Below are 24,501 nucleotides of genomic sequence, written 5' to 3' on the forward strand. Positions count from 1 at the left end.
ATTTATAGCATGTGTAACAGTCCTTATCTGCTGCGTTCCCTGCACCCAGATCCTGTGGCCAGGGACTTAGCGCCAAAGCCCAAAGAAAGTCAGTCAAACTGGTTTTCCTTCAAATAGTTTATTTTCCTTTAATCTTATTTAACTTTATTATTATATGAAGAGGTTTGGCTTACAGAAGGTATGAAGGAAATTTTGGTCTATCAAATTAACGGATGCCATAGTCCTTGCTTTCAGAGATTAAAAAAAAAAAAAAGCCAGGAAAAAGATTGGGGAGAGTTTTAGTGTAGAATGGAAAAAGCTCAAGATTCTTTTATTTTCTAAAAAGAGAGTTGCAGGTGTAATGTACTATAGGTGTAATGTTCTATGAATATACTATGCGTATAGTCTTCTTTAAGTGTACTATAGGTGTAGTGTTCTATAAGCATACTATAGGTATAATGTTCTATAGGTGTACTATAGGTATAGTGTTCTATAAATGCACTATGAGCATGGTGTCTATATGTGTACTATGAGTATAGTGTTCTATAAATGTACTATGGTGTAGTGTTCTTTAAGCATAATATAGGTGTAATGCTCTATAAGCATGCTATAGGTGTAGTGTTCTATGGGTGCATTGTTCTAGAAGAGAGGGCAGCCAGATAAAAAGGAGCTTCCATGATTCTGCAGCATTTTAAAAGTAATGGTAAATAAGAATTGTGCGTATAGCGGCTGCATTTCTCTTTATTTGGGAGTGTGAGTATTCAAAGTCCGGACATTACTTCATCGTTCCTTTCTGCTCGGTGTGCCTCTTACCTGTGTGAACATGGACTGGAGCATGTGTGTAGAGTAGGATACATGGGCTTTTAGTTTCCAGTTTAGGCACTGGTGGTTTTTGATTCATTTTGACATTACTCTGTTATTTTGTTTACTTTTAATTCAACTGAGTAGTTTTATTTTACCCTAATGTATCATCTGTTACAAAGATTTCAAACACGTGACCAATTCTAATGTATTGGAATAGATTTGGCTGATCTTTATAATAACTCCATATTTATTAAATTTGAACATTTCCCTTAAGCTAAAACAGAAAGGAAAATCATAAATAACCATGACAAACAGCTTTCTTCTGGTGTGGTCATTTGAAATGAAACAACCAAAAAATTTAATCAATTTAAATCTAGAAAAACTAGCTGATATAAGTTGTAAACCGAATGAGTAAGAGCTGTCACTTACTCATTCTTGACATTCAATTCCATTTATTCTTCCTAATATATTCAAAGCAGAATATCTGTAAAGACCAATGTTTGAGTTGCTATTTTCTCTTCTGAGGTTGTGCTTTAATCTAAAATCATTTTAACACGTAGGTATAAATAATGTTTTATTTGAGCCTCATAATTATAATAGTTCATTATGGCATGAGTGATTAAAAATCATTGTTTTTTAATATTTATTTATTTATTTGTTGGTTTGTTTATTTATTTAATGTATGTGAGTACACTGTTGCTGTCTTCAGACACCAGAAGATGACATCAGATCCTATTACAGATGGTTGTGAGCCACCATGTGGTTGCTGGGAATTGAACTCAGGACCTCTGGAAGAGGAGTCAGTGCTCTTAACCGCTGAGCCATCTCTCCAGTTTTAAAATAATTGTTAATAGTGATTTTAAAAACTAAACAGGCTTTGTATTAGTGGGCCATAATCATTCCAAATAAGTTCACAGAAGGATTATGTTTTGAGTGCTTATTATTTGCTTGATATAAAAAAAAATGGATTAAAGAACAATGTACATTTGAGTCCCTAAAGGCTACAGTTAGGTAAAGAATAGCTTAAAATAACTGTCTTTCCCATTTCACCCAAATACCTATCTCCCTTACATATAAGGAGCTTAGATGTACAAGCAATTCAGAGTTTAAGAAAATTCTTTTGTTAAGACTGCTTCCTTTCTCTAATACTATTGGAAGGCAGAAATAGAATTACAAGACGGCCCACTTGGATTTCTGTCCTCCTATTCCCCCTTTGCCAATCAATTCTGTGAGTGGAGTCATGGTTCTTAGGTGCATGTCCTTGCTCTAATTGATTTCTAGGTGGGCATGTACCTTAAGTTAAAGGGAAAAAAATCTCAATATTTCCTATTAAGCACCAGGTCACTTCAACCTGCAACATCTGAACTCAAAAGCCTCAAATTAGGCGTGGTGACCTGCAGAGTTCAGCAGACAAGGACTGGAGTGGGAGGGGGATCAAGCGAGTGTGCTCATGCTTGGGAGCCGTCAGTGACTTACAAATAACATTTTAGTTGGTTTCATATTAGAAGCAGCTAGTTAACTGGATGGTATTTGTGCACATAAGCATTGTATTTAAATTCATAGAAATTACAAGTGATTTTATAGTAACTATTTTAAAATTGATATGAATAATTTTAAGTTTTTCTAAATAACAACTATGAAGAAAAATTATAATCATACATTTTGTTAGCCCCCCCCCCAAGGTAACTTCTCACATATTCTTTTTCTTACAGAGACATGCACATTTTAATTCCCAATTGGGATCATCCTGTATGTGATTTCATAACTTAATTAAATCACAGCTTTTTATATACATATGTGCAGTTGTTTCTGGTGGGGCTGGAGAGATGGCGCAGCTGCCTTTCTGAAGGATGTGGGTTCAGTTCTCAGCTCCCACAATGGCCAGCTCACAACCTCCTAAGACTCAAGGTACATGGTCCAACGCACTTATCCAGCTTCCACAGGCACCCACACAATGTGGCATGCACACACATGTGACACACATTCACACACACACACACACACACACACACAAGCATAAATAAAAGTGATAAGATTCAGTGTATCTGGTTTTATGTTGAGGTTCTTGAGTCACTTGGACTTGAGCTTTGTGTAAAGTGACTCATAGGGATCTATTTTCATTTTTCTACATACCAACTGCCAGTTAGACCAGCGCCATTTATTGAAGATGCTTTCTTTTTTCCATTGTATATTTTTGACTTCTTGGTCAAAGATCAAGTGTCCATAAGTGTATGGCTTTATTTCTGGGTCTTCAATTCTGTTCCACTAATCAACTTGTCTGTCTCTATACCAATACCATGCAGTTTTTATCACTATTGCTCTGTAGTATAGCATGAGCTCAGGGATCATGATTCCCCCAGAAATTCTTTTATTGTTTTCACTATCCAGTTTTATGTTTTGTTTTGTTTTGTTCCCAGATGAATTTGAGAATTGCTCTTTCCATGTCTTTGAAGAATTGTGTTGAAATTTTGATGGGGATTGCATTGAATTTGTAGGTTGCTTTTGGTAGGATGGCCATTTTTACCATGTTAATCCTACCAAACCATGAGCATGGGAGATCTCTCTCCATTTTCTGATGTCTTCTTCAATTTCTTTCTTGAGAGACGTGAAGTTCTTGCCATACAGATCTTTCACTTGTTTAGTTAGAGTTACCCCAAGGCATTTTATATTGTTTGTGGCTATTGTGAAGGGTGTCGTTTCTCTAATTTCTTTCTCAGCCTGTTTATCCTTTAAGTAGAGAAAGCTACTGATTTGAGTTAATTTTATATCCAGCCACTTTGCTGAAGTTGTTTATCAGGTTTAAGAGTTCTCTGGTAGAATTTTTGGGGTCACTTATGTATACTATCATATCATCTGCAAATAGTGATATTTTGACTTCTTCTTTGCCAGTTTATATCCCCTTGATGTCTTGATCTTCTATTGCTCTGGCTAGGATTTCAAGTACTATATTGAATAGATTGGGGGAGAATGGACAGCCTTGTCTGGTCCCTGATTTTAGTGGGATTGCTTCAAGTTTCTCTCCATTTAACTTGATGTTTGTTGTTTGTTTGCTGTGGTTTGCTTTTATCTTGTTTAGGTGAAGGCCTTGAATTACTAATATTTCCAAGACGTTTAACATGAAGGGGTATTGGATTTTGTCAAATACTTTTTCAGCATCTAATGAGATGGTCGTGTGATTTTTTCTTTTCTTTGAGTTTGTTTCTATAGTGAATTACGTTAATGGATTTTTATGTATTGAACCAACCTTGCATCCCTGGGATAAAGCCTACTTGAGCATGGTAAATGATGGTTTTGATGTGTTCTTTGATTCAGTTTGTGAGAATCTTATTGAGTATTTTTGCATCAATATTTATAAGCGAAATTGGTCTGAAGTTCTCTTTTTGTTGTTGGGTCTTTGTGTGGCTTAAGTATCACAGTAACTGTGGCTTCATAGAACAAATTGAGTAGTGTTCCTTCTGTTTCTATTTTATGGAATAGTTTGAAGAGTGTTGGTATTAGCTCTTCTTTGAAGGTCTGGTAGAATTCTGCACTAAAACCTTCTGGCCCTGGCTTGAGGAAATGGCAGCCCAGAAGCAACAAGGTTTCTTAGAAAGGAAGGGGCCAAGGGCCCAAAATCCACTCAAAGGTAAACTTCCTCACCTGGCCCACCTCCAAAAGTTTCCACTGCCTGTTATTGCTCTAGGTGGCAACCAAGCCTCTACCTCATGGTCTTGTACTTTATGTATGTTATGACATCTGCACAGGTGTGTGCCATGGTGTGCTCTGCTCATATTCACCCTTATTATCCTTTCTTGTTCCACCTGCCCTCTTGTTAGTCACCAATTTCCCACTAAACATTCCCTTCTACTTTCATGTCATGTCATGTATGAGCGTGTGTGTGTGTGTGTGTGTGTGTGTGTGTGCGCGCGCGCACGCGTGATCTAGATTCTGGGCTAATGAACTTATCAGCTTATCAGATATAGTTCCTTGCCACCAAGCCAAATGACCTAAGTTTGGTCTCCATGACCCACATGGTATTAGTAAAGTACAGACTTCTGCAAGTTGTCCTATGAACTCTACAATTACACCACAGTGCACACATTCGCCCATGCTCAAAAATAAATAAATATAATAAAAATTAAGTTTGATCAAGTTTAGCTTGAAATACATATTCCTCTGAGCTAAAACATACTTGTCTTTCTGGGTCTGGCCTAGTTTGCTTATGGATCACCATGGTGATCTCCAGTTCCAGATATTTTTCTGCAGATAACATAATTTCATTCTCCTTTATCACTGACTGAAACTCATATATATGAATTTCTCATATATTGTACATGTACATAATATATATAAGACACTCATGTATATTATATCCTCTATCAAAGAAACAAAGAACATGTACCATGGAAGAGATTCTTGTAGTTAAAGTAGAACAGGTAGAGTTGACAAAGTCCTCTGCTAGTCTTTAATTGTTTCAAGCTAAGCTTCAAGAGCAGTGGCTCTCACCCTGTGGGTCACAACCCCTTTGAGGTCAAACAGTCCTTTGACAAGGGTTACATATTAGATATCCTGCATAGCAGATATGTACAATTCCTAACAGTAGCAACATTATAGTTATGAAATAACAATGAAAATAGTTTATGGGTGGGTTTACCACAAGGTAAAGAATTGTATTAAAGGGTCACAGCATTAGGAAGCTTGGAGAACTACTATTCTGGAGGAAAATTCTGACTAAGTTAGTGCTATGTTGTGGAATTGAGTCCTTTTTACTGCTGGATCAAATCTGATCTTTCACTTAAAATGTCTGAGTTCCCTGTAACCTTCTGAGAGTAAGGGTAACAATTATACACTAAATAACCTTCTGAGAGTAAGGTAACAGTTGTATACTAAATAACCTTCTGAGAGTAGGGTTAACAATAATATCCTCAATAATCTTATTTATGATAAATGAAGCCCCTAATAAGTCAGTTATCTAGACTTGGAGAAGTTGCAGAGAAATGATAAATGTTTCGTAGAGACATTGAATTTTGGACTGTCCTAAGTTACTTCTACAATTTTTTTATTTTTAGGATTTATATATTTTGTTTGTATGAGTGTTTGCCTGAGTGTATATATGTACACCATGTGTGCCTGGTGGCTGAGGAGGCCAGAAGAGGGTGTCAAATCCCTTAGAACTAGAGTGACAGATGGCTTTGAGCTGCCAAGTGAGTGATGGGAACCACACCCAGGTCCTCTGCAAGAGTAGCAAGTGCTGTTTACTGGTGAGCCATTCTCCATTCCCCTGACAGGCACATCCTGTGTGTAATCCTGAAAGCTACTGTTAGAAGATGTCTGCCTATGAAGCAGCCGGGCATCTAAACCACGATACATCAGTCCTCCTAGTAAGGATCTCTCCTCTCATGTCTAAGTCCTGTTTTCTGCAGCTCCCAGGTGGCTGGGGCTGGGGCGGGGGAACTGGTCTTGTGAATTCCTTTGAGTCTGGCTCTGTTCTTGTGGCAAATTCTGAATGGTGTCTGTAGGAACTCTTGTTTAGTTTCATGCTGTGCCTTTAGGAGTCTGTGAGTCTGAATGACTTGTGCCTTGTGCATGTGGCACATCGCTACCCATTCTTTAGTTTCTACTCATCCACACTGTGGGTTTGCTTTCAGTCATTTGTCTGTCCTGTTTCTGATGACTGCTTACTAATGTGCATATTATCTAGTGCAGCTGTTTTACCGCTGCAGTCCACAGGAAACATACTGCTTGTCTGCAGAAGCTGCAGTGACACCAAGTAGAGCTAAAAATGCCCAGCTCTCTACCCATCAAGCTCTGTCGCTGCACCGAAGCATCAGGGGTTGTCACTGCTTCTCCCGTGAGGACTCAGATCAAGTCTTTTGGGTTTTGCTCCGTTTTGTCAGCTTTCCTAAGTATTTCTAGTTGCTCTTGTTTTTTTTATTCAATTTTTTTTATTTTTATTTTTATATTTTTATTTTTATGTGTGAGTTTTATTAAGAAAACTCATAAATGGTATAGTCAGGAAAAGTTGCTTTAATTATTGACAAGCTAGCCTGTTGACATATCTATGGAGGATAAGACCAAAGAAATAGAGCCAGTAAAATTTACATCTAATATATCCAAAAGACTTGTTAGCCAGCATCCTCAGGTCTCTAGAAAAAGATTTGCAAACTGCACTGTGGGGACACTTCCAGCCCATTCTGCTGGGAGCTGGCGGAGGCGCTAAGGGTACAGGACTTGAGTCACCGTTCTGCTCGGCCAGCACAGTCCCCTTTTATTCATCACTCCAGAATGCAGTCAAACAAATGCTTCCAGCAGGCTTGTTTAAGAATCAGAAACTACTCATTATAAGAATAGAGTCTAAAAACAAGATATAACCAACATGAAAATAGAACACAGAGTCCCTGATAGCCCATCTTGTGAGGCTACCAGCAACAGACACAAGGAAGAACACATGTGTCTGCTTTTCAGCCTCCAATGGATGACAAGTTGACTATGTAAAAGATTTGGATCCACTGACAGTAATACAGAGTAATTTAAAATCTTCTGGATAAAAAGAAGCTGCCATTTAAGGAAAGAACAAACTCAGACTCAAAAACAAAACAAAAAATAATAATAACTTGCAACTTTTTATTAAAAGGCCAAATCGCCTTACCTACCTCTACTTCCCAAAGGCGTCATTATAGAATAGTGTGTGCAATAAATTATGCTTTTGTCCACTCATCTACTCCAACATTTGCCTGGTTTAGATATTGAGGGAACATAGTCAGCTTATGATTCTAACTCATTCATTAAGAAAAAGTTAAATGGCCTCCCCAGCACAAAGAGAAGTAAAATACTTTGGAAAGAACTATATAAGAGAGCTGCCAGTCATGGACTGCCCAGCACAGGGGAGGCAGGCAGAGACAGCCAAATTTCTGTGAGTTCCAGGTCACCCTGCTCTACATAGTGAGTTCTAGGACAGCCAGGTGTATGTAAAGAGACCCTGCCTCAGAGAGAGGGTGAGGTATGTTAGGTGCTTTTATTTGAAAAACCTGCTGGCATGACCTGATGGATTCCTGGAGATGCCAGTTAGAATGAGCTATCAACATACGTGCATTTTCTTTCCAAGAAAAACAGAACATGCCCAGAACTTTCAGTGGACAATGTATATTAAAAAAAGTTCTTAGAAGCATGATCATAAAATACACTTTCAATTTTCTAAATTGTCAGACTGATTTAATCATTTTCTGTTACAGTCACAGATCTAAGAGGCAGGCAGTGCATGCCAGACTTAGACATAATTTAAATTACAATTAGTAACTCAAAAATGTTATCCCTACATCTAATTCTTCACAGCCAGTTTTCTTGAGTGCCTCTGTTTTTATATAGTCTCAACACTGTTGTTAAGTGTGAAACACTGAACAGGAGAAAAGAATCTTCTTTTTGTTCCCATTATCTTGTCATGGGAAAATTCAGTCCCTCTGTTATTGCTGGGTAACCTGAGAAGCCTGTGGAGTGGGGTAGAGTCCTTAGAAGGACCAGGCGCAGGCTGCCTCAGGCACAGTGGGGGAGGCTATGCCCTTCTCTCCTACTGCAGTTTTCTCCAAAGGGAGCCTTGCCACTTGCTCTTTAAATTTTATAGGAAATTTATTTGTAGGAAAATCATACAATGAAATTTATTATATGTTTTGTTTTGAGATCGGGCCCTTTATAGCCTAGGCTGCCCTTTAATTTGCTATGTAGCCAGAGATGACCTGGAGCTCCTGCTCCTCTCGCCTCCACCGCTCAAGTGCTGGATTTCAGGTATGTGCCACTACAGCTAATTAAAATGTATCATTTTAACCACTGTTAACTGCCCAGTTCATTGGCATGAAGTATGCTTACATTGTCGGCAACCCTTACCATATCTGTCTTAGAACTTTTCCTCCCAAAATGAAATCCTGCCCACTAAACACTAACTCCCAGTGGTTCCCTCTCTCTTCCCCTGGGAATGTAAGCACCTTAGAGACCTCACAGAAGCAGAACCGTCCGTCTCCTTTAGAGTCTCTCTGGTGTCACTAAGGTTTAAACTTGTAAAAAGAAAAGGCCCTTCTTTACTAAGCTTCCATCCCCTCCCTCCATTTTGAAGAATCCTGAGAGAAAACTCTCAGGCATGGCTTGGGTAACATGCTTGCTTCCAGAACAAGGTGGCAAGTGCTGTTTACTAAGCTGGTTACATGCTATTTTGGCATCTTTTCCAATGACCAGCCTTCTAAAATGTCCAAAGTCATACCCAAACCATTCTACTGAGTTACTCTGGTTTGTTTTCTTTCAGTGTGTGTGTGTGTGTGTGTGTGTGTGTGTGTACATGTTTTTGTATGTAAATTTGACACAAGCTAGAGTCATCAGAGAGGAAGGAGCCTCATTTGAGAAAATGCCTCCATGAGAATCAGCTTTAAGGCATTTTCTCAATTAGTGATTCATGAGGGAGGGCCCATCCCATTGTGGGTGGAGCCATTCCTGTGCTGGTGTCCTGGGTTCTACAAGAAAGCAGGCTAAGCAAGCCATGTGCAGCAAGCCAGTAAGCAGCACCCTCCATGGCCTCTGCATCAGCTCCTGCCTCCAGGTTCCAGCCCTGCTCGAAGTTCCTGTCCTGACTTCCTCCAGTGATTAACTAAGATCTGAAAGTGTAAGCCAGCAAATAAACCCTTTCCTCCCCAGCTTGCCTTATGATGTTCCAACACAGCAATAGAAACCCTAAGACTGTGTGTGTGTCTGTGTCTGTGTGTCTACCCATTTATATTTATATTCATTATAGATTAGAAGAAATTAATTCTCTCTTCCAATGGAGGGTCTGAACTGAACTTTTGATTATGTATAAACACAGTAATTAAACATGAAAGTTTGCCCAAATAGCAAGATAATGTGTCCTCTCCTCTCCACCACTCTGACCCTGTTCATAGATCTCAGCACCCCCCTTTTTTTGATGTTGTTTGTTTCATTGTTTGTTTTTGACAGGGTTTCACTATGTATCCTTGGATGGTTTGGAACTCAGTATATAGAAAGTGTTGGCCTGGCTAGGCAGTGGTGGAGCACGCCTTTAATCCCAGCACTTGGGAGGCAGAGGCAGGTGGATCTCTGAGTTCGAGGCCAGCCTGGTCTACAGAGTGAGTTCCAGGACAGCGAGGGCTATACAGAGAAACACTGTCTTGGAAAAAAAAAAAAAAAAGAAGGAAAGAAAGAAAAAGAAAGAAAAAGAAAGAAAGAAAGAAAGAAAGAAAGAAAGAAAGAAAGAAAGAAAGAAAGAAAAAGAAAATAAATGTTGGCCTCAAACTCACAGAGACATGCCTGCCTCTGCCTCCTGAGTGCTATGATTAAAGGCTTGCCCCACCAAACCCATCGTACCCCACCCACCCACCCTTTTATTTATTTATTTTTTTGAGACAGAATTTTATCCTGTATCCCTGATTCATTTGGCATTTACTGTGTATCCCAGACTGAACCTGAGCTTAAAGCAGCCCTGCCTCAGGGCTAGAGAGACAGCTCAGCGGTTAAGAGCACTGACTGTTCTTCCAAAGGTCCTGAGTTCAATTCCCAGCAACCACATAGTGGCTCACAACCATCTGCAATGGGATCTGATGCCCTCTTCTGGTGTGTTTGAAGACAGCAACAGTGTACTCACATATATAAAATAAATAAATCTTTTAAAAAAAGAAGAAGAAGAAGAAGAAGTCCTACATCAGCCTCCCAAGTACTGGAATTGCAATTGTATGCTGCCCTGTCTAACTGAGAATTATACTTTGTAAAAAATTTAATGATGGGGGTAAAAAGTAGAGTCCGAATACAGTCCACTCAAGATTGCAGTTCAGGATTCCTTGTTCTGTTGGTCATTTGCACTGAGACTGTGAAAGTGAGTATAAACCCATCAGGCCGTGCGAACATTGAAAACTAGCAAGGTAGATTTGAGTCTTAAGCGTTCTGACTAACTCTGCTCTTCCCAGTTGCCCTTAGCGATGCCGAGACCAGGTAAAACCCTCCGGCTGAGACTCTGGCTCACACTGGCACCACTCTGACCCTGTTCATAGACCTCAGCACCCCTCCTCACTCTTGCCCCTCATCTTGGGGGCACAGTGACATGACCACATCAGTTACTGTTCTGTTGCTGGGATAAACACCTGACCAAGGCAGCTCACAAAGGAAAGAACATACTCACTCCTGTGGCTCCAGATGGATAAGAGGCCCCATCAAGGACTGGCACAGGGCAAGCCTGGAGCAGCTGGACAGGGTACTGAGACTCAGATCTTTACTTAATGAATGGGAAGCAGAGAGCATAATAACACTGTGAAGTTATCTCAAACCTCCCCTCAGTGATGACTCCTTCACCAACACTGCACCACCTAAGCCCTCCCAAGCAGCAGAAAGAGCCGAGGACAGTTCTCACTCAGACCATACCAGTGACCTTCTGTGCTCCTTATTTTTGGTTGCTGTGTCTTATATTTTAAGAGCTTATTATCTTTATTATTGTTGGTGTGCATCCCAAACTTAGCCACTGTAGCCCCCTAGCCTCATGTACCCTATCCACCCCTCCCTAGTGTTGACTCACCCCCACACGCCTCACCTCTCAATCCTTTGGGAAGCACGCTCGTGGTCCCTGGGAGGACATAAACTATATTTCCCAACACTTGCCGGCCCCCCCCCCCCCCCCCCCGCTCCTCCACCAGCTGCCATTCTTGCGGGCCTCTAGGTGCTAAGAAAACCCTTAAGGAATGACTTGTTTTCTTTCTTACTTCCTGTCCAAATTAGTAAATAATTTCTCCATGGCAGCTTCTTGCATTTTATTTAGAAGCTTAAATAGAGATGCCCATAGCCAAAAGTCTTGGAGTTAATCCCCAGCCCCACATTAAGTAGGAAAACAGGTATAGGGTATTTAAGAGGAGTTTGATGCTAGTTGAGCCATCATTCTTTCTGTGGTAGAACAGTTGTCATAGGCACAGGCTCTGCATTGGAGGTAGCTACTAAACTCTGCCCTTACTTGTACCTCTGATAGTTTGCTGCATGTATTCTTTCTGCAGACTGCTCTCAGTCTAAGAGGAACACTACTTAGAAGTAGCAGTCTGCTCCACTGATTTACATATGTGTTTAGAATAGCATGGGTTTAAAGAAAAAAAAAACTGGAATGCCTCACTTTTCTGTGTGATCTATAGGAGGTCTTGTTCTTAACTTCTGGAACTTTGCATACTTTGTAGAACTTTGCATACTTTGTAGAACTATGTTTATGATGTTTGATCTAGTTAGAAAGCCTAATGTCTTTAGCCTGGAATTTGCAAATCTTTTTAAAAGATATTAACCATACTAAAAGTTGCAGATTCCTTAGATTTGGGTAGAGATTTAGAAAAGAGCATCTAGGTTTGGAGAGATGGCTCTGCAGTAAAGAGCACTGACTGCTCTTCCAGAGGTCCTGAGTTCAAGTCCCAGCAACCACATGGTGACTCACAACCAACTGTAATGGGATCTGATGGCCTCTTCTGATGTGTTGAAAGACAGCAACAGTGTACTCACATACATGAAAAGAAAAGAAAAGAGCATCTATTAGTGCCCAATGCTAGGTGCTAGCTCTTCTTTCTCTAAAGCAGTGACCACGCTGCCATACCTGACTGGTTCTCCATAGATCTGTTTGTACTCTTCCTCTGCAATAGCGCTGCTGTGCACTGTTTACAGTTCTCCAAGGTAGCAGCCTGATCTCAGGTGATGGTGAGGTGCAGAGAAACAAGGGCTTTCCCTGTATCTGACAAATCTATAGAACTTAGTACCTTGTATGTTTACAGTAGTTTGTGTACTTGCACATACTTGCTCATCTTTTCTAAAGTTCTCATTTGTGTTCTTTTATAGGACAATGAAGGTCAGACAGCTCTTCATTATGGTAAGACGTTTCTGCATTGCTGGTCCTATCCTAACATTTCATCTGTCTAAGCCTATATTACTGTAGAACTAGGAGAAATGCAGTAATCCTCATCAGCAGTGGAGGCTTCTCCACCCACTGCTAAAAGCTCACTTCATTCTTGGTACTGTCAGGAACAACCAGGATGATAATCCTTGTTATTGTAGAATCTAATTTCTCCCCTATTATTTAAAAAAAAAAAAAAAAAAAAAAAACTTTCTTGAGGTTATAGAAATGGCTCAGTCGGTAAAATGTATGCAAGTATAAGTAAGGATCTGCGTTCGGATCCCCAGAACCCACATAAAAACCAGACACAGTGACATGTATCTGAGCCCCGGCAAAAGCAGAAAGCTCACCTTGTCTGAATAGATAAGGTGGACTTGGATAGAGGAAGGCACACGCCGTCGACCTCCCGTTTCCATGTATACATGCAGGGGCTGGCGCTCCTCACATACGCATACACCACACATTAAAAAAAAGTAACTTTTTGAACCCCTAACCTGCAGTTTTACCATTTGTAGTTTTAGTTGCCCACGGTCAATTACACTCTAAAAGTATAAAAAGGTGAAATTTCTACAAATAGACAATAATAGATATTAAATTACCTGCTGTTCCAAGTAGCATGGGAGACTCGCCGTCCTCACTTCTTCAGTCGGGGCGACTCATCTTTTTCCTTGGCCTGTGGAGGCTGGGTCTGTACCACACTACTCCTGCAGTAGTGCCTTGGTACTGCCTCAGTTACCAGAGCAGTGATCACAGTGCATGTGTTGAAGAGACCCTGTGGTAGCAACCTGACGACTAGGCTGGTACCTCCATCCATTGCCCCACTCACCTGATGGACATCGGGTCCTCTTATAGCACCACAGATTGTAAGCATAGTACACTACGATGTTTTTAGAGATAGTGTATTCCTTTATCTCATTTCTTATTGCTGGTGATCTCTTAATAAGCCATATATTTCTATGAGTTTGTAGAGAAATAAAAAACAATGTAACCATATATATATGCATATATATATGCATATATACACATATACATATATACATATATGTGTGTACATATACACATATATACACAGCGTGTGTGTGTGTGTGTGTGTGTGTGTCGCTTGGTCCTGTCTTCACTTTCTTGAATTTTTTCTCTCAGATAAAGGGAGACTACTATAACTGAATTTAAAAAAAAAAAAAAAAAACAAGTTTGATTCTTAATTTTTGTTTTCTCTACTGATAATCTTTACTTCAGCAATGTGTAAAATATAGTAAAAATGATTTGTAAAGTAGAAATAATAGCATGGCTCGTAGAGAACTATTAAATTCAGCTAAATAAAAAGATATTAAAGTGTTTCATAAATTATAAAATACTAGTAAATATAATTCAGAGACCCTATTGTATATGAATATTACTGAAAAATACAGCCATTAGTGTTTAACTCAAGCTAAGGTTCACCCACCTGCGGCCATCTGGGAAACGAACACACAGGCTGCTTTGCCTGTCTTGGCACTGCTGGACTAGGGTTAGTATCGGGGCCTCAGGCCCTCAGCACCTTTGTCTGGTCCTGAGCATCTGTCGAGATGCTGTGAACATCGCTGGATCACCTGGGAGTCTAGACTGTGGTACTAGCTGTTTGCAATCCATGTAAATCAGACTGATAATGAAAATTGAAATGTCTACAAATTTATGAGTTATGATTACCTAGATAGTAAAACTAGCAGGAGAAAAGGAAACTTGTGAGTCCAATTCACTTTTGAACATAAATACCAAAATCCTAAGGAAAATATTAGCAAATGAAACCATCATTGTACTTTAGGCACAAAGATAAATCATAATCATGTTGAGTCATCCCAGAAATTGAAGGATGGTATAAGGTTTTAAAGTTTATTATGATTCTCTACATTTCCAAGTTAGGTGAAATAACCAATTCAGTAATTCAGATGTATAAAAAGCTTGTGAGAAAAATCAACTCTCAATTTAAGAACTTTAGAAAAGTGGTTCAGACCTCATGGGTTTAAGCCAGACTTGTGCTTGACATTCTAGGTCTCCTGCTGATTCTGCACACAGACTGTTTAAATCACTTGTTTTAGTTTACACTTGATGAAATAGGACCATGGCCTCAGACTGTAAAGTGCTCAGGACAATGTCTGATACCTGCTGTGTATGCAGTAAATGTTAGCAGGCTCTGTGACAGAATCCTTGGATAAATAGAAATATAGTATTAGGGTTGTAGCGTTACGATATAACAATCTCGTAACATATTCACTACCAACAGAAGGTCAGTAAAAGAAAACTGTAGAAATAATGCTTCCTTATATTGCTGGGACTTAGCTAGTTTAAATATGAAGGTGGTTCTGGTAAGTTTGCATCAAGATGGTAGAGTGATAAAAAATGGAAAGAAAAAAGTCACTAAAGAAAGTACAATCCTGCATTAACCCTGTAGAATGTTGTCTGCCTGATACAAAACCAAAGCAGCAATGAAGGAGAGACGTGAAGTGAGAGGTATAGCAGCAGGTGTGACTCTCGTGGAAAATGATCAAATAAAGCAACCGTGTTGTCCTCTGGCCTCCACGTGTGCAAGCACATACATGCATATTCACCCATGTGCACCTGAGTGCACACATAATCACAGTCATGTGCACCCACATGCACACTGTATTGTTACTTTTCTATTTCTCTGATTAAAACACCCTAACCGAAGGGGTGGATGGAAGAATAGGGGGACGGAAGAGGGCTTATGGGACTTACGGGGAGTGGGGACCCAGAAAAGAGGAAATCATTTGCAATGTAAATTTAAAAAAAAGAGAGAGAGAGAAAAAAAAACACCCTAACCGAGGCAACTTATAGAAGAAAGAGTTTCTTTTAGGTTTCCAGTTCCAGGAGATGAGAGTTCATCAGGACAGAGGCAGCAGACAGCAGACTGCCTAAGTAGCAGAGCATCCGCTAAGAGTTTACATCTCAGACCAGCAGCCGCAGGCACAGAGAGAGAAGGCTAACTCAGAATGGCACAAGTCTTTGAAACCTCAGAGCCCACCCCAGTGTCATGCTTTCTCTCGCAAGGACATACCTCCTAATCCTCCTCAAACAGCCAGCTGGGAGCCAAGTATGCAAATGCCCAAGCTGTAGGGGGAATAACTATGTACACATGTACACACACACCCCTACACATGCACGCACAATCAAGTACACATATGCACACACCCAACCATGCATGCGCACACATACCAAGAGCCAGGCTAGTTAACACATGCCTGTGCTTGAGCTTCTCTTCAGGCTGAGGAAGCTCTCAGATTCAAGGCCATCTATCTCATTATAGGCAATATAAAGAAATCGCCACTAGAAAGATAAACATGTGAGAGGTCTGGAGGACACCATCACTGCAGAGGGTTACAGCCTGTCAGTTACGGGTCTCACACAACCGAGGGAGAAAACTGCAGACCCACCAATTACTCTCCTGTGGAAAGTGCTTTTTTCCTATTGTTGTACTGACCTGTGAAAGGCTGGATTTATAAATATTTCCAGTAGGAAGTTAAAGTTATGAACTTGACGTCAGGTGACTGGTCTTTGACAGGAACAGATTTTGCTCCATGTGTCCAGGTCCTCTGCAGGGTACAAAGGAATGTACATCAGGACAGCAGAATATTTTATGCAGATACAGTAATTATTAAAACTGCTTTTTATTCACAGGATTTGGAAATTATTTTACAGATTTATTTATTAGTCCATTCATCTTTAATTTAGGAATGAATTTTTACTGAAAGTTTAGAGTCTATTTCACTCACATATAGGAATTGGATATTAAAAGAAAACAAATCTTGCTGTTTTCAGTATTTCTTGATTTCATTTTTGAAAATACAGAGTTCAATTATGAAAAATTAAAAATATATGTATATATCTTTAAAAGTTTTACAAACATTTCAGTGACTTTTTTCATAAAATATCCTTAAAAGATAAACATGTCTTGTTCTGTTTAAAAAGTTTTGATATAGTCTAACAGTATGAGAAGAAAACAGATTATCTACATCAGACCAGTGTCTAGTTGGGGGAAACCCCATTTCACACAAATTTAAAGTTCAAGTTTATATTCTTGATTGTTTGGGAAATGACCAGACCCAGGAACTAAGATGAGTGTGCTGGTCTGGTTTGTCCTCTCCTGCCTCACTCACGGACAGACATATGGACACTCCCCATTCCCTCTCTACCCCTGAACCTGGGTCTGCTGAGCCAGCTGAGGTCTCTTGTCTCCGCCGTCCCAGTTCCGGGGTTCCAGGCATGCACCACCACAGCCAGCTTTCCTGCATGGATGCCAAGGCTCTGAACGCAGGCCCCCTGGTCGGTCAGCATGCACTGCACTGAGGAAGCCATCTCCCTACACCTGAGTGCTGGCTTCTCCAAGGGACACTCTTACTGCAGCAGCACTCTGAAGTTCCCCAGGGGAGAATAAGCTCACAAGCTAATGTTACAGGCGACAATCATCACACGCATGACCTCAGATGCAGTAGACACAGGGTTCGGTGTCTTTCACAGTTATTTGTTGGGAGAAGGATGTGCACACGACACAGCACACATGTGGGAGAAGGATATGCACATGCCACAGCACACATGTGGGACAACTTGCAAGTTGTTCCTGTCCTCCACCATGTGAATCTCAGGAATTGACCCCATTGCCAAGTCAGTGGCAAGGGCCTTGTGCTGCTGAGCCACCTCACCAGCCCAGGTTTGTATCTTAAAGGACTTAGTGAAACTATTGGATCAGGATTACCAGAGCAAAGCTGTGAAGAGGAACTCAACGGCACAAAGATGGGCAGGTGAAGAAGAGAGCCAGTGCAGGGTGCTGGGTCCTCTATGTAGCCCTGTTGGAACTCACCCTGTAGGCCAGGCTGGCCTGGAACTCAGATCACATGCCTTTACCAGCCGAGGGCTAGGTTTAAAGGCATGCACTATCATGGCCGGCGCCAAGTCAAGTTTAAACAAAAAAAAAAAAAAAAAAAAAAAATTAACAAATATAGAAATCTTACAATGAGCCGGGCGGTGGTGGCGCACTCCTGTAATCCCAGCACTTGGGAGGCAGAGGCAGGTGGATTTCTGAGTTCGAGGCCATCCTGGTCTACAGAGTGATCTTCAGAACAGCCAGGGCTATACAGAGAAACCCTGTCTCCAAAAAACCAAATCCAAAAAAAATTTAAAAAAAAACAAACAAACAAAAAAAAGAAATCATACAATGGTTAGGTTAAAATATATAGTTAGCACACATGTAGTGGTGGGGAAAAAAGGAAAGAAAATGGTGTGTTGAAAGCTGTTTGTGAGAAGTCACCAAAAATAGGTGGAAGGGAGATAGAAATATGGTAGAGCTGAGGCTCTCAACCGGTGCTGGGCCACCACCCCCATGAGGCCACATTTCAGATATTTATATTATGGTTGATAACAGTAGCAATATCACAGCTGTGAAATAGCAACAAAAATAATTTTATGGCCGGAACCACTGTATTAGAGCCTAGTAAAAATCCAGAAATGTGGCTCAGTGATTAAGCACTTGCCCATGCTTTGATCTCTACCACTATTCATTCATTCACTCATTCATTCATTCATTTTCACTCTCGCTGTCCTCCCCATCCCTGACTTATTTTTATCTTATGTGCCTGGGTATTTTGCCATTGCTTGGTGCCCACAGAGGACATAATAGGGTGTTGGTTTCACTGGAACTGGAGTTACAGAAGGTTATGAGCTACCACGTGGGAGTTGAGTCTGGGACCTCAGGAACAGCATCCAGTGCTCTTACTACTGAGCCACCCTCCAGCTTCTCTACCATCATTATTTTTGGTTTTTTGTTTTTGTTTTTGTTTTCAAGACAAGGTTTCTCTTGTCTTATAGCTTTGGCTGCCCTGGAACTCATTCTGTAGGTCAGGGTGGCCTCAAACTCCAAGATCTACCTATTCTGCCTCCCAAGTGCTGGGATTAAATGTGTGTGCCATGACTGTCCAGCTACTTTTTTAAAGGGGAAATGAGAAATTTCTAATAGGTGTCCCAGAAAGGAGAATCAGTATATAAGAATATTTACTGGTAGGACGCAGTGGCTGTGCCTTTAATCCCAGCACTCAGGAGGCAGAGGCAGGCTTGTCTCTGAATTCGAGGACAGCTTCATCTAAATAGTGAGTTCCAGGACAGCCAGGGCTCCATAGACAGACCCTGTTTCAAACAAGCAAACAGCAGCAAAAAGAATATTCACAGATAATTTCTCAAGTTGGTAAAGCACTGGATTCTTCAGATCTGGGAATTAGCATTGTTGTGGCAACCTGAAGTGTTTTCTCAGCAGGATGCTGTTTGGTATTGAGAATGGGCTACAGCCACATGAACACAGCTTGGAGTTGAAGACGCTGGACCGGAGAATGCATGGAACGTTCTGTTACAGGAACGTTAAAATGGGGAGACTCCAGCATCAGGAGACAGGGGATGATTAATTTAACAGAAGTGACTTGGTAAAACTAGGAGGGATGCTTCTGGGATTCTTATACTAATGTGATAATGTATGTACATGTTACATGAGATTCATCTTAAGAAAACATATATATCGTTGATACTCTCATGTATGTATTTTGTAGCCTAGTAAAGCCTATGCAGAGAGAGAGACACACACACGGAGCCTGACTGATGGAGAGATCGGGTAGCAGTGTTGCCCTGTCTGTTCTTTAGTCTTCCCAACAAATAGCCAAGCTTCTGTTTGTTTCCCCACTGTCGGATGAAAATCTGGCAGCTGGGAAGGTGCTATGAACTTTTCAACAATCCAGCTGTTGAGAGCAGAGTCACTGTACATCTGGGATGATGGTTCCACATCAACTTCTGTTCACTGCTGCCATGCACAGCTACAGTGCTAGAGAGGACTCACATTGTTTTATGGAAGAGAAAGAGAAAGAAGGGAGGGAGGGAGTGTGTGTTGTCTTATTTTTCGAAACAAGGCCCTAGTCTATAGCCAGGATTAGCCTGGAACTTGCTGTGAGCCCAGGCTGGCTTCAAACTCATCATACCCCTGGCCAGCCCAAGTGCTCGGACTCTAGGCATGCACTGGTCTCCTTGGTCAGTGAGGCAGAGCCAATACCCACAACTATACCATGAGTAGGCACATATCGATGCTGATATCCTGTGTGCTTTTATACTCTTTCTGTTCACTGGGACATTAGACATTAATGAAAATGATCTTTAATTCAGATTGTGTCCAAAATGTATCTACTGAAACACCCTGTATTTCTGTCTCTCCGGTTATATTAATTACTGTGGAAAGAACCAAGCAAATAACCATATATGTTACAATCAAAATAATTAAACACTAAAATAATATCACCAGTCAGACATCTGACATTAAAGACATATAAAACTAACTAAAATGTTCTGACAACTCAGGAATGTTTCATGAAAACATTTTCCGATTAATTCATAATCACTTTTAGAGTAATTCACCTTTAGTTTTATTTCTTTACTAGTTTACTGGACTTGTAATAGATACTTTCAGAATACTGAGAATCATCTTATTTGTGATAATAATAATGATCATTTATTGGAGTCTGTTGAGCATTTAGTCACCTAATGATATTTAATCCTTTTTATTTGGTGGGTGCTCAGTGGCTGTTGATTTGATTTGGTTTTAGGGCCTTAACCTCTTCTTGGAATTTTCACACAGCTGTGAGCGTGGTTAGGCACAGTGCGTGCAGACAGTGTTGGGGAACTCTTTAGGGGTTTAGCTATTACTTTTTATGAATTATGGTTGAGTTTGACAGCTGTCCTTGTGTTGACAGCTCTTCTGATTATAGCAGTTGTCAAACTCCATCCTTAAGCAGGTTGTAAATCCTGGCTTCTTCCGATTAAAACTGGGTCAGAGCCAATCGCAGGTTAACTAGAGGCCATTATTGTACTACTGGATGTCTTTACTAGTTTGTCCTAAATGGTCTTTGTGTGGAAACATTAAATCCCTTCTTCCCCCCATTTTACCTAAGTGTTTTGAGTCTTCAGGTACTAGTCCCCTTGTTATTTTGTGTTTAACCGTGGTCCTTGCTGGAGTACGTTGCGGTAAGTGTGGTCTTCCTTATAAATGGCCTGTTAGCTTTCCCCTCCTCTTCCTCCACTGGGAATACTAATATCATTGCATCTGTGTCTCCCAAGGGAAATCAAGGCTGTTCCTTGCACGTGTGGTCATGTGATTGCAGAGTGGGCTGGCTTTGTATCCTCATGAGCCCCCAGGCTTCCACGAAAAGCACCATCTGTTCTGTTCCCTCCGTACTGTTACAGGGCAGTGGGAGGAGGAATTAGAATGAAAATAAATAAAATAAAAAAAAAAAAGAAAGAAATTCATCATCAAAACCCCGAGGATTAATGGAGTCAGAAGGCTCACTGCTCTGAATGGGAATTCATCTTCACCTGGGCCACTGTCAGGGCTGCCTGTAAGGCCCTTGACAAATAGAGGTTCCCAGGGTACCATAAATGCAGCAACTGCGCTGCTCCCTGTAGACTGGCTCAGGCTTTTCCAGCATGGGCTTCCGACTGTTTTTGTATTTCCCAGCACAGTGGGCACCGATGTGGCCCCTTACTAATTTGGCGTATGTTATCACTGGTACCCCTTGCTGTTCTTGCCTTCTTTCTCTTGTCGTCTTTGCCTTTGTTTTGAGAGCATGAGCAGATAACACGTTGTGGCTTGTGACCTGTGGGTCTCTAAAGATGCAAAGGGGGGTAGAATGAATTTTGAGTAAAGCACCATTCTGGATAGAGAGGATAACCAAAAACCAAAACCAAACAAAAGCATGCACTGGGATAGCTCCCCTTGTGATTGGAGGTCCAGGTCCGTTTCTTCAACAGCAATTTGTTGAGCATCTGCATGGCCCAGTCTCCTCCAGGTACCAACCTGCCCCCAACCTGCCCCCAACCTGCCCCCAACACGCCCCTTCATGTCAGCATAAAATTAACTTGTGTGGCTTTATAGGCAAGATCCCATCGCTGAAATCAATCTCTTTTTCTCTCTGCTATTACTCCCGGCTTGCTTCTGCTTCTGTGGGTTTGTCTTTTTCATAAACCCCAGGTGCTTGTTAATAAAACCCCTTTTATATAGGTTTATACACCATACCCGTGCTGAAATACTGTGAGTTAAATCTCACTTTTTAGTTAGACTGGACCTAAAATTTCACTCATATCCTTCATGCTAGGGGACTGTTACACAGTACAAGTACTGTTCCCTTAGGTGAGTGGCTGCAGTCAGCTAGCCATGGGATTAGATTCTTCAAAGCCCACTCCCTGTGCTCCTGAGTCTGAATCCTGAGGTTGTAGCTCACTCCTGCTGGAAAGCCTGCTCCATGGTAGACTCCCCTTTGCCTGGACATCCTGCGTCCTCAGCCCCGTTCCCCTGCTGTATTCGGTGTTAGCTTAGGGGCTCAGGGTTTGATCGTGCCGGCTCCCTTGACTTGCAGATTTATATACGGAGTTTCCAACTCCGAAAAAGGTCCCAGTTTAAAGGCAAAGCCAGTGCTCCTCACGGGAGCTTGACTCGTGGTGCAGGCTCTGAGTGCCATCGCTGAGGAGGCACGCAGAGTCCCGTGTCCAGCTCTTCACAGCATGTGTCTCCGCAGTTGTGTCTTTACCTTTCTTCTATCTTATGAGACTCTGCATTTCAGCCAAGGAAGACAGACAGTTACTCATGATTAAACTCCAGAAATTTAGAGTACCAGTGTTGACAGAAGTTATTTGAGGGTGCAGTTCTAAGTGATCAGTGTCGGTTGGTGGCCTGGGCATATGGCTCTGTGGTAGAGAACATGCGTAGAATACACAAGGTCCCAGCATCACAAAACAGAATGGCGAGGGGAGATTCTGACAGAGAGGTTCTAATTTTAAACGCTTTATTTGATGTTGGGCCTTGGCAAAGACAGCCCTGCCTCTGCCTTCCCCCATCTTGATATAGTCTCAGGATATACCGAGTCGGTTATCTCGCCACTCAACAGCTGCTCTAGGACTGGAACAGACAATTGTGGCTTCTCTCCCTTTTCTCCTATTCTTCATCTGTTCATCCATCAAGTGCTTCTCTCGCATACAAGAGACCCCACAGCACGGAAGGCAGAGAGAGGGCTCCCACACAGGCGTGTGTGAGTTCAGAAAGTCTCCACTTTGGCTCACTTAGAACCAGGTTCTCTCTTGTTATGGACAAGAATTTAGTGACAAAGGATATCAGGATGGAGACTGTAAGAAGATAGCAGAGGGCTGCTGAGATGGTCCAGCTGTGAAGAGAAGACTAGGCTCACAACCAAAAGAATAAAAGACACCAGAGCTACTCCGGTTTATAGCCCACCATGACCTGGCTTTTGTTCAACAGCTCTTGTCTCCTTCACAGCATAAAACCTGAAAGCTCTGAGCTCAATAAAGAAGCCCCTGCCCCGGGAGTGAGGATAGCCAGGCTCCTTAATTACTAATACAGTAGGGCAGGACAGTACATACACACACACACACACACACACACACACCTGCACATAGCAGGCTGTCTTGAAGATTTGGGGAAATGCAGAAATCCTCACCCCTGAAAGCTGACTGAGGACTGTAATCAGCTCAGAAGGACAAGGATCTACCATCTCCTCCCACGATAAGTGTCAACCTGGGGACTAAGCAGCAGTAGTCTCTTGGGTAGGAAGAGGCAGGAGGTAAGAACAGATAAGCCTCCTTCTCTGGTTCTGCATCTGGAAAAGTATACAAACTGTTTCAGAAAATAGAGGACTTTTCAAGGTTAATAGCAAGTAGAATATACCCAGATACAAATAAAGTATTACCTAGGCATCCAAACTGGTTTGATAGTTTGAAATCATTGCATTATACCATAGCAGTCAGCACAAAGCATGAAGACGCCTGCTGAAGGTGGAAAGGGCTGTTAACAAAATTCACCCTTCTGTTGTCGCTAAAATAACCAAGTTGAGAGAGCCTGGAGGTGGTCACCATTAATCCACACTCAGGCCACAGGGGCAGATGAATCTGAGTTCAAGACCATCCTGGTCTCCATGGTAAGTCTAGGACAGCCAGGGCTGCACTGTGAGACCTTGATTCAAAAGCAAACACCCAAGTAGGAGTAGTGGGAGCTTCCTCAGCCTAGCACGGCAGCAGCTGCAGCCATGTGCAGCGTTGAAAGGCCTAGTGCTTTCCTGTTTGCTCCTTCCCCTATGCCTGAGCAGTGTGTCCTGCACAGCACTTCTCGTTCCTTTACACTAGTTGGCTGCTGACGTGCTCTAAGTTCTCAGAGCAGCAATCTCATCTGTATCCTTGGCAGGACTGGTGCAGCATTTGCTCAGTAAAACAGCCTGGGCTCCACCTCCACAGCCTTTGTGCCTTTTCTCAGGCGGCTTGTTGCTGCCATATGATGTGCCGTGAGTCTGAGTAAGGGGAATTACAGCTGTAGAAAACGTCTCTCCTTCCTAGCTGAAGAGCCAGGAACATCACCAGAACCATCTGGTGAGCCCTCCTGTGTGCCTCTCCAGTCATGTCCCTCCTTAGTGTCCCCGTAACCATGGTGATTGCCAATATTGCACTGTTGCAGTTTTTGTTTAGTTTTGTTGAAGCAGGGTCTCACTGTGTAGTTCCAGCTGGCCTAGAATGCACAATGCAGACCGGGTTGGCCTTGAATTTTGACTGTCCTGCCCACACCTCCCAGGTGCTGGATTTCAGCTGTGTGCCACCCTGCCCGGCTTTATTGCAGATTTTATATAAATGCTTTCTTTTATAGTTTTACTACATATTTGTATGTTTAGGTGGTAATTCCTCAGCTGTATGTCTTTGAGATGAACCCAGTGCTGTATGAAGTTGGGGATGCTTAGTTTTCACTTCCAGATGCACAGTGTCTGTTC

At 41.6% G+C, this 24,501-nt stretch overlaps 1 protein-coding gene across 2 annotated transcripts in view; it reads left to right on the forward strand.

The window, feature by feature from the left end:
• The window catches only part of Acbd6 (acyl-CoA binding domain containing 6), a 136,739-nt gene that overhangs the window by 110,596 nt on the left and 1,642 nt on the right, over positions 1-24,501 (forward strand). Inside the window, exon 7 of one of the 2 annotated variants that reach the window (XM_052199998.1) lies at positions 12,607-12,637. The exons of the other annotated variant lie outside the window; for it this stretch is intronic. Within the exon in view, the coding sequence (XP_052055958.1) occupies positions 12,607-12,637 (31 nt within the window). The remainder of the gene's footprint in view (positions 1-12,606; positions 12,638-24,501) is intronic. 2 annotated transcript variants of the gene reach the window in all.

Source organism: Apodemus sylvaticus, chromosome 12, assembly GCF_947179515.1.
Source record: "Apodemus sylvaticus chromosome 12, mApoSyl1.1, whole genome shotgun sequence".
In the NCBI taxonomy this organism is placed as follows: Eukaryota; Metazoa; Chordata; class Mammalia; order Rodentia; family Muridae; genus Apodemus; species Apodemus sylvaticus.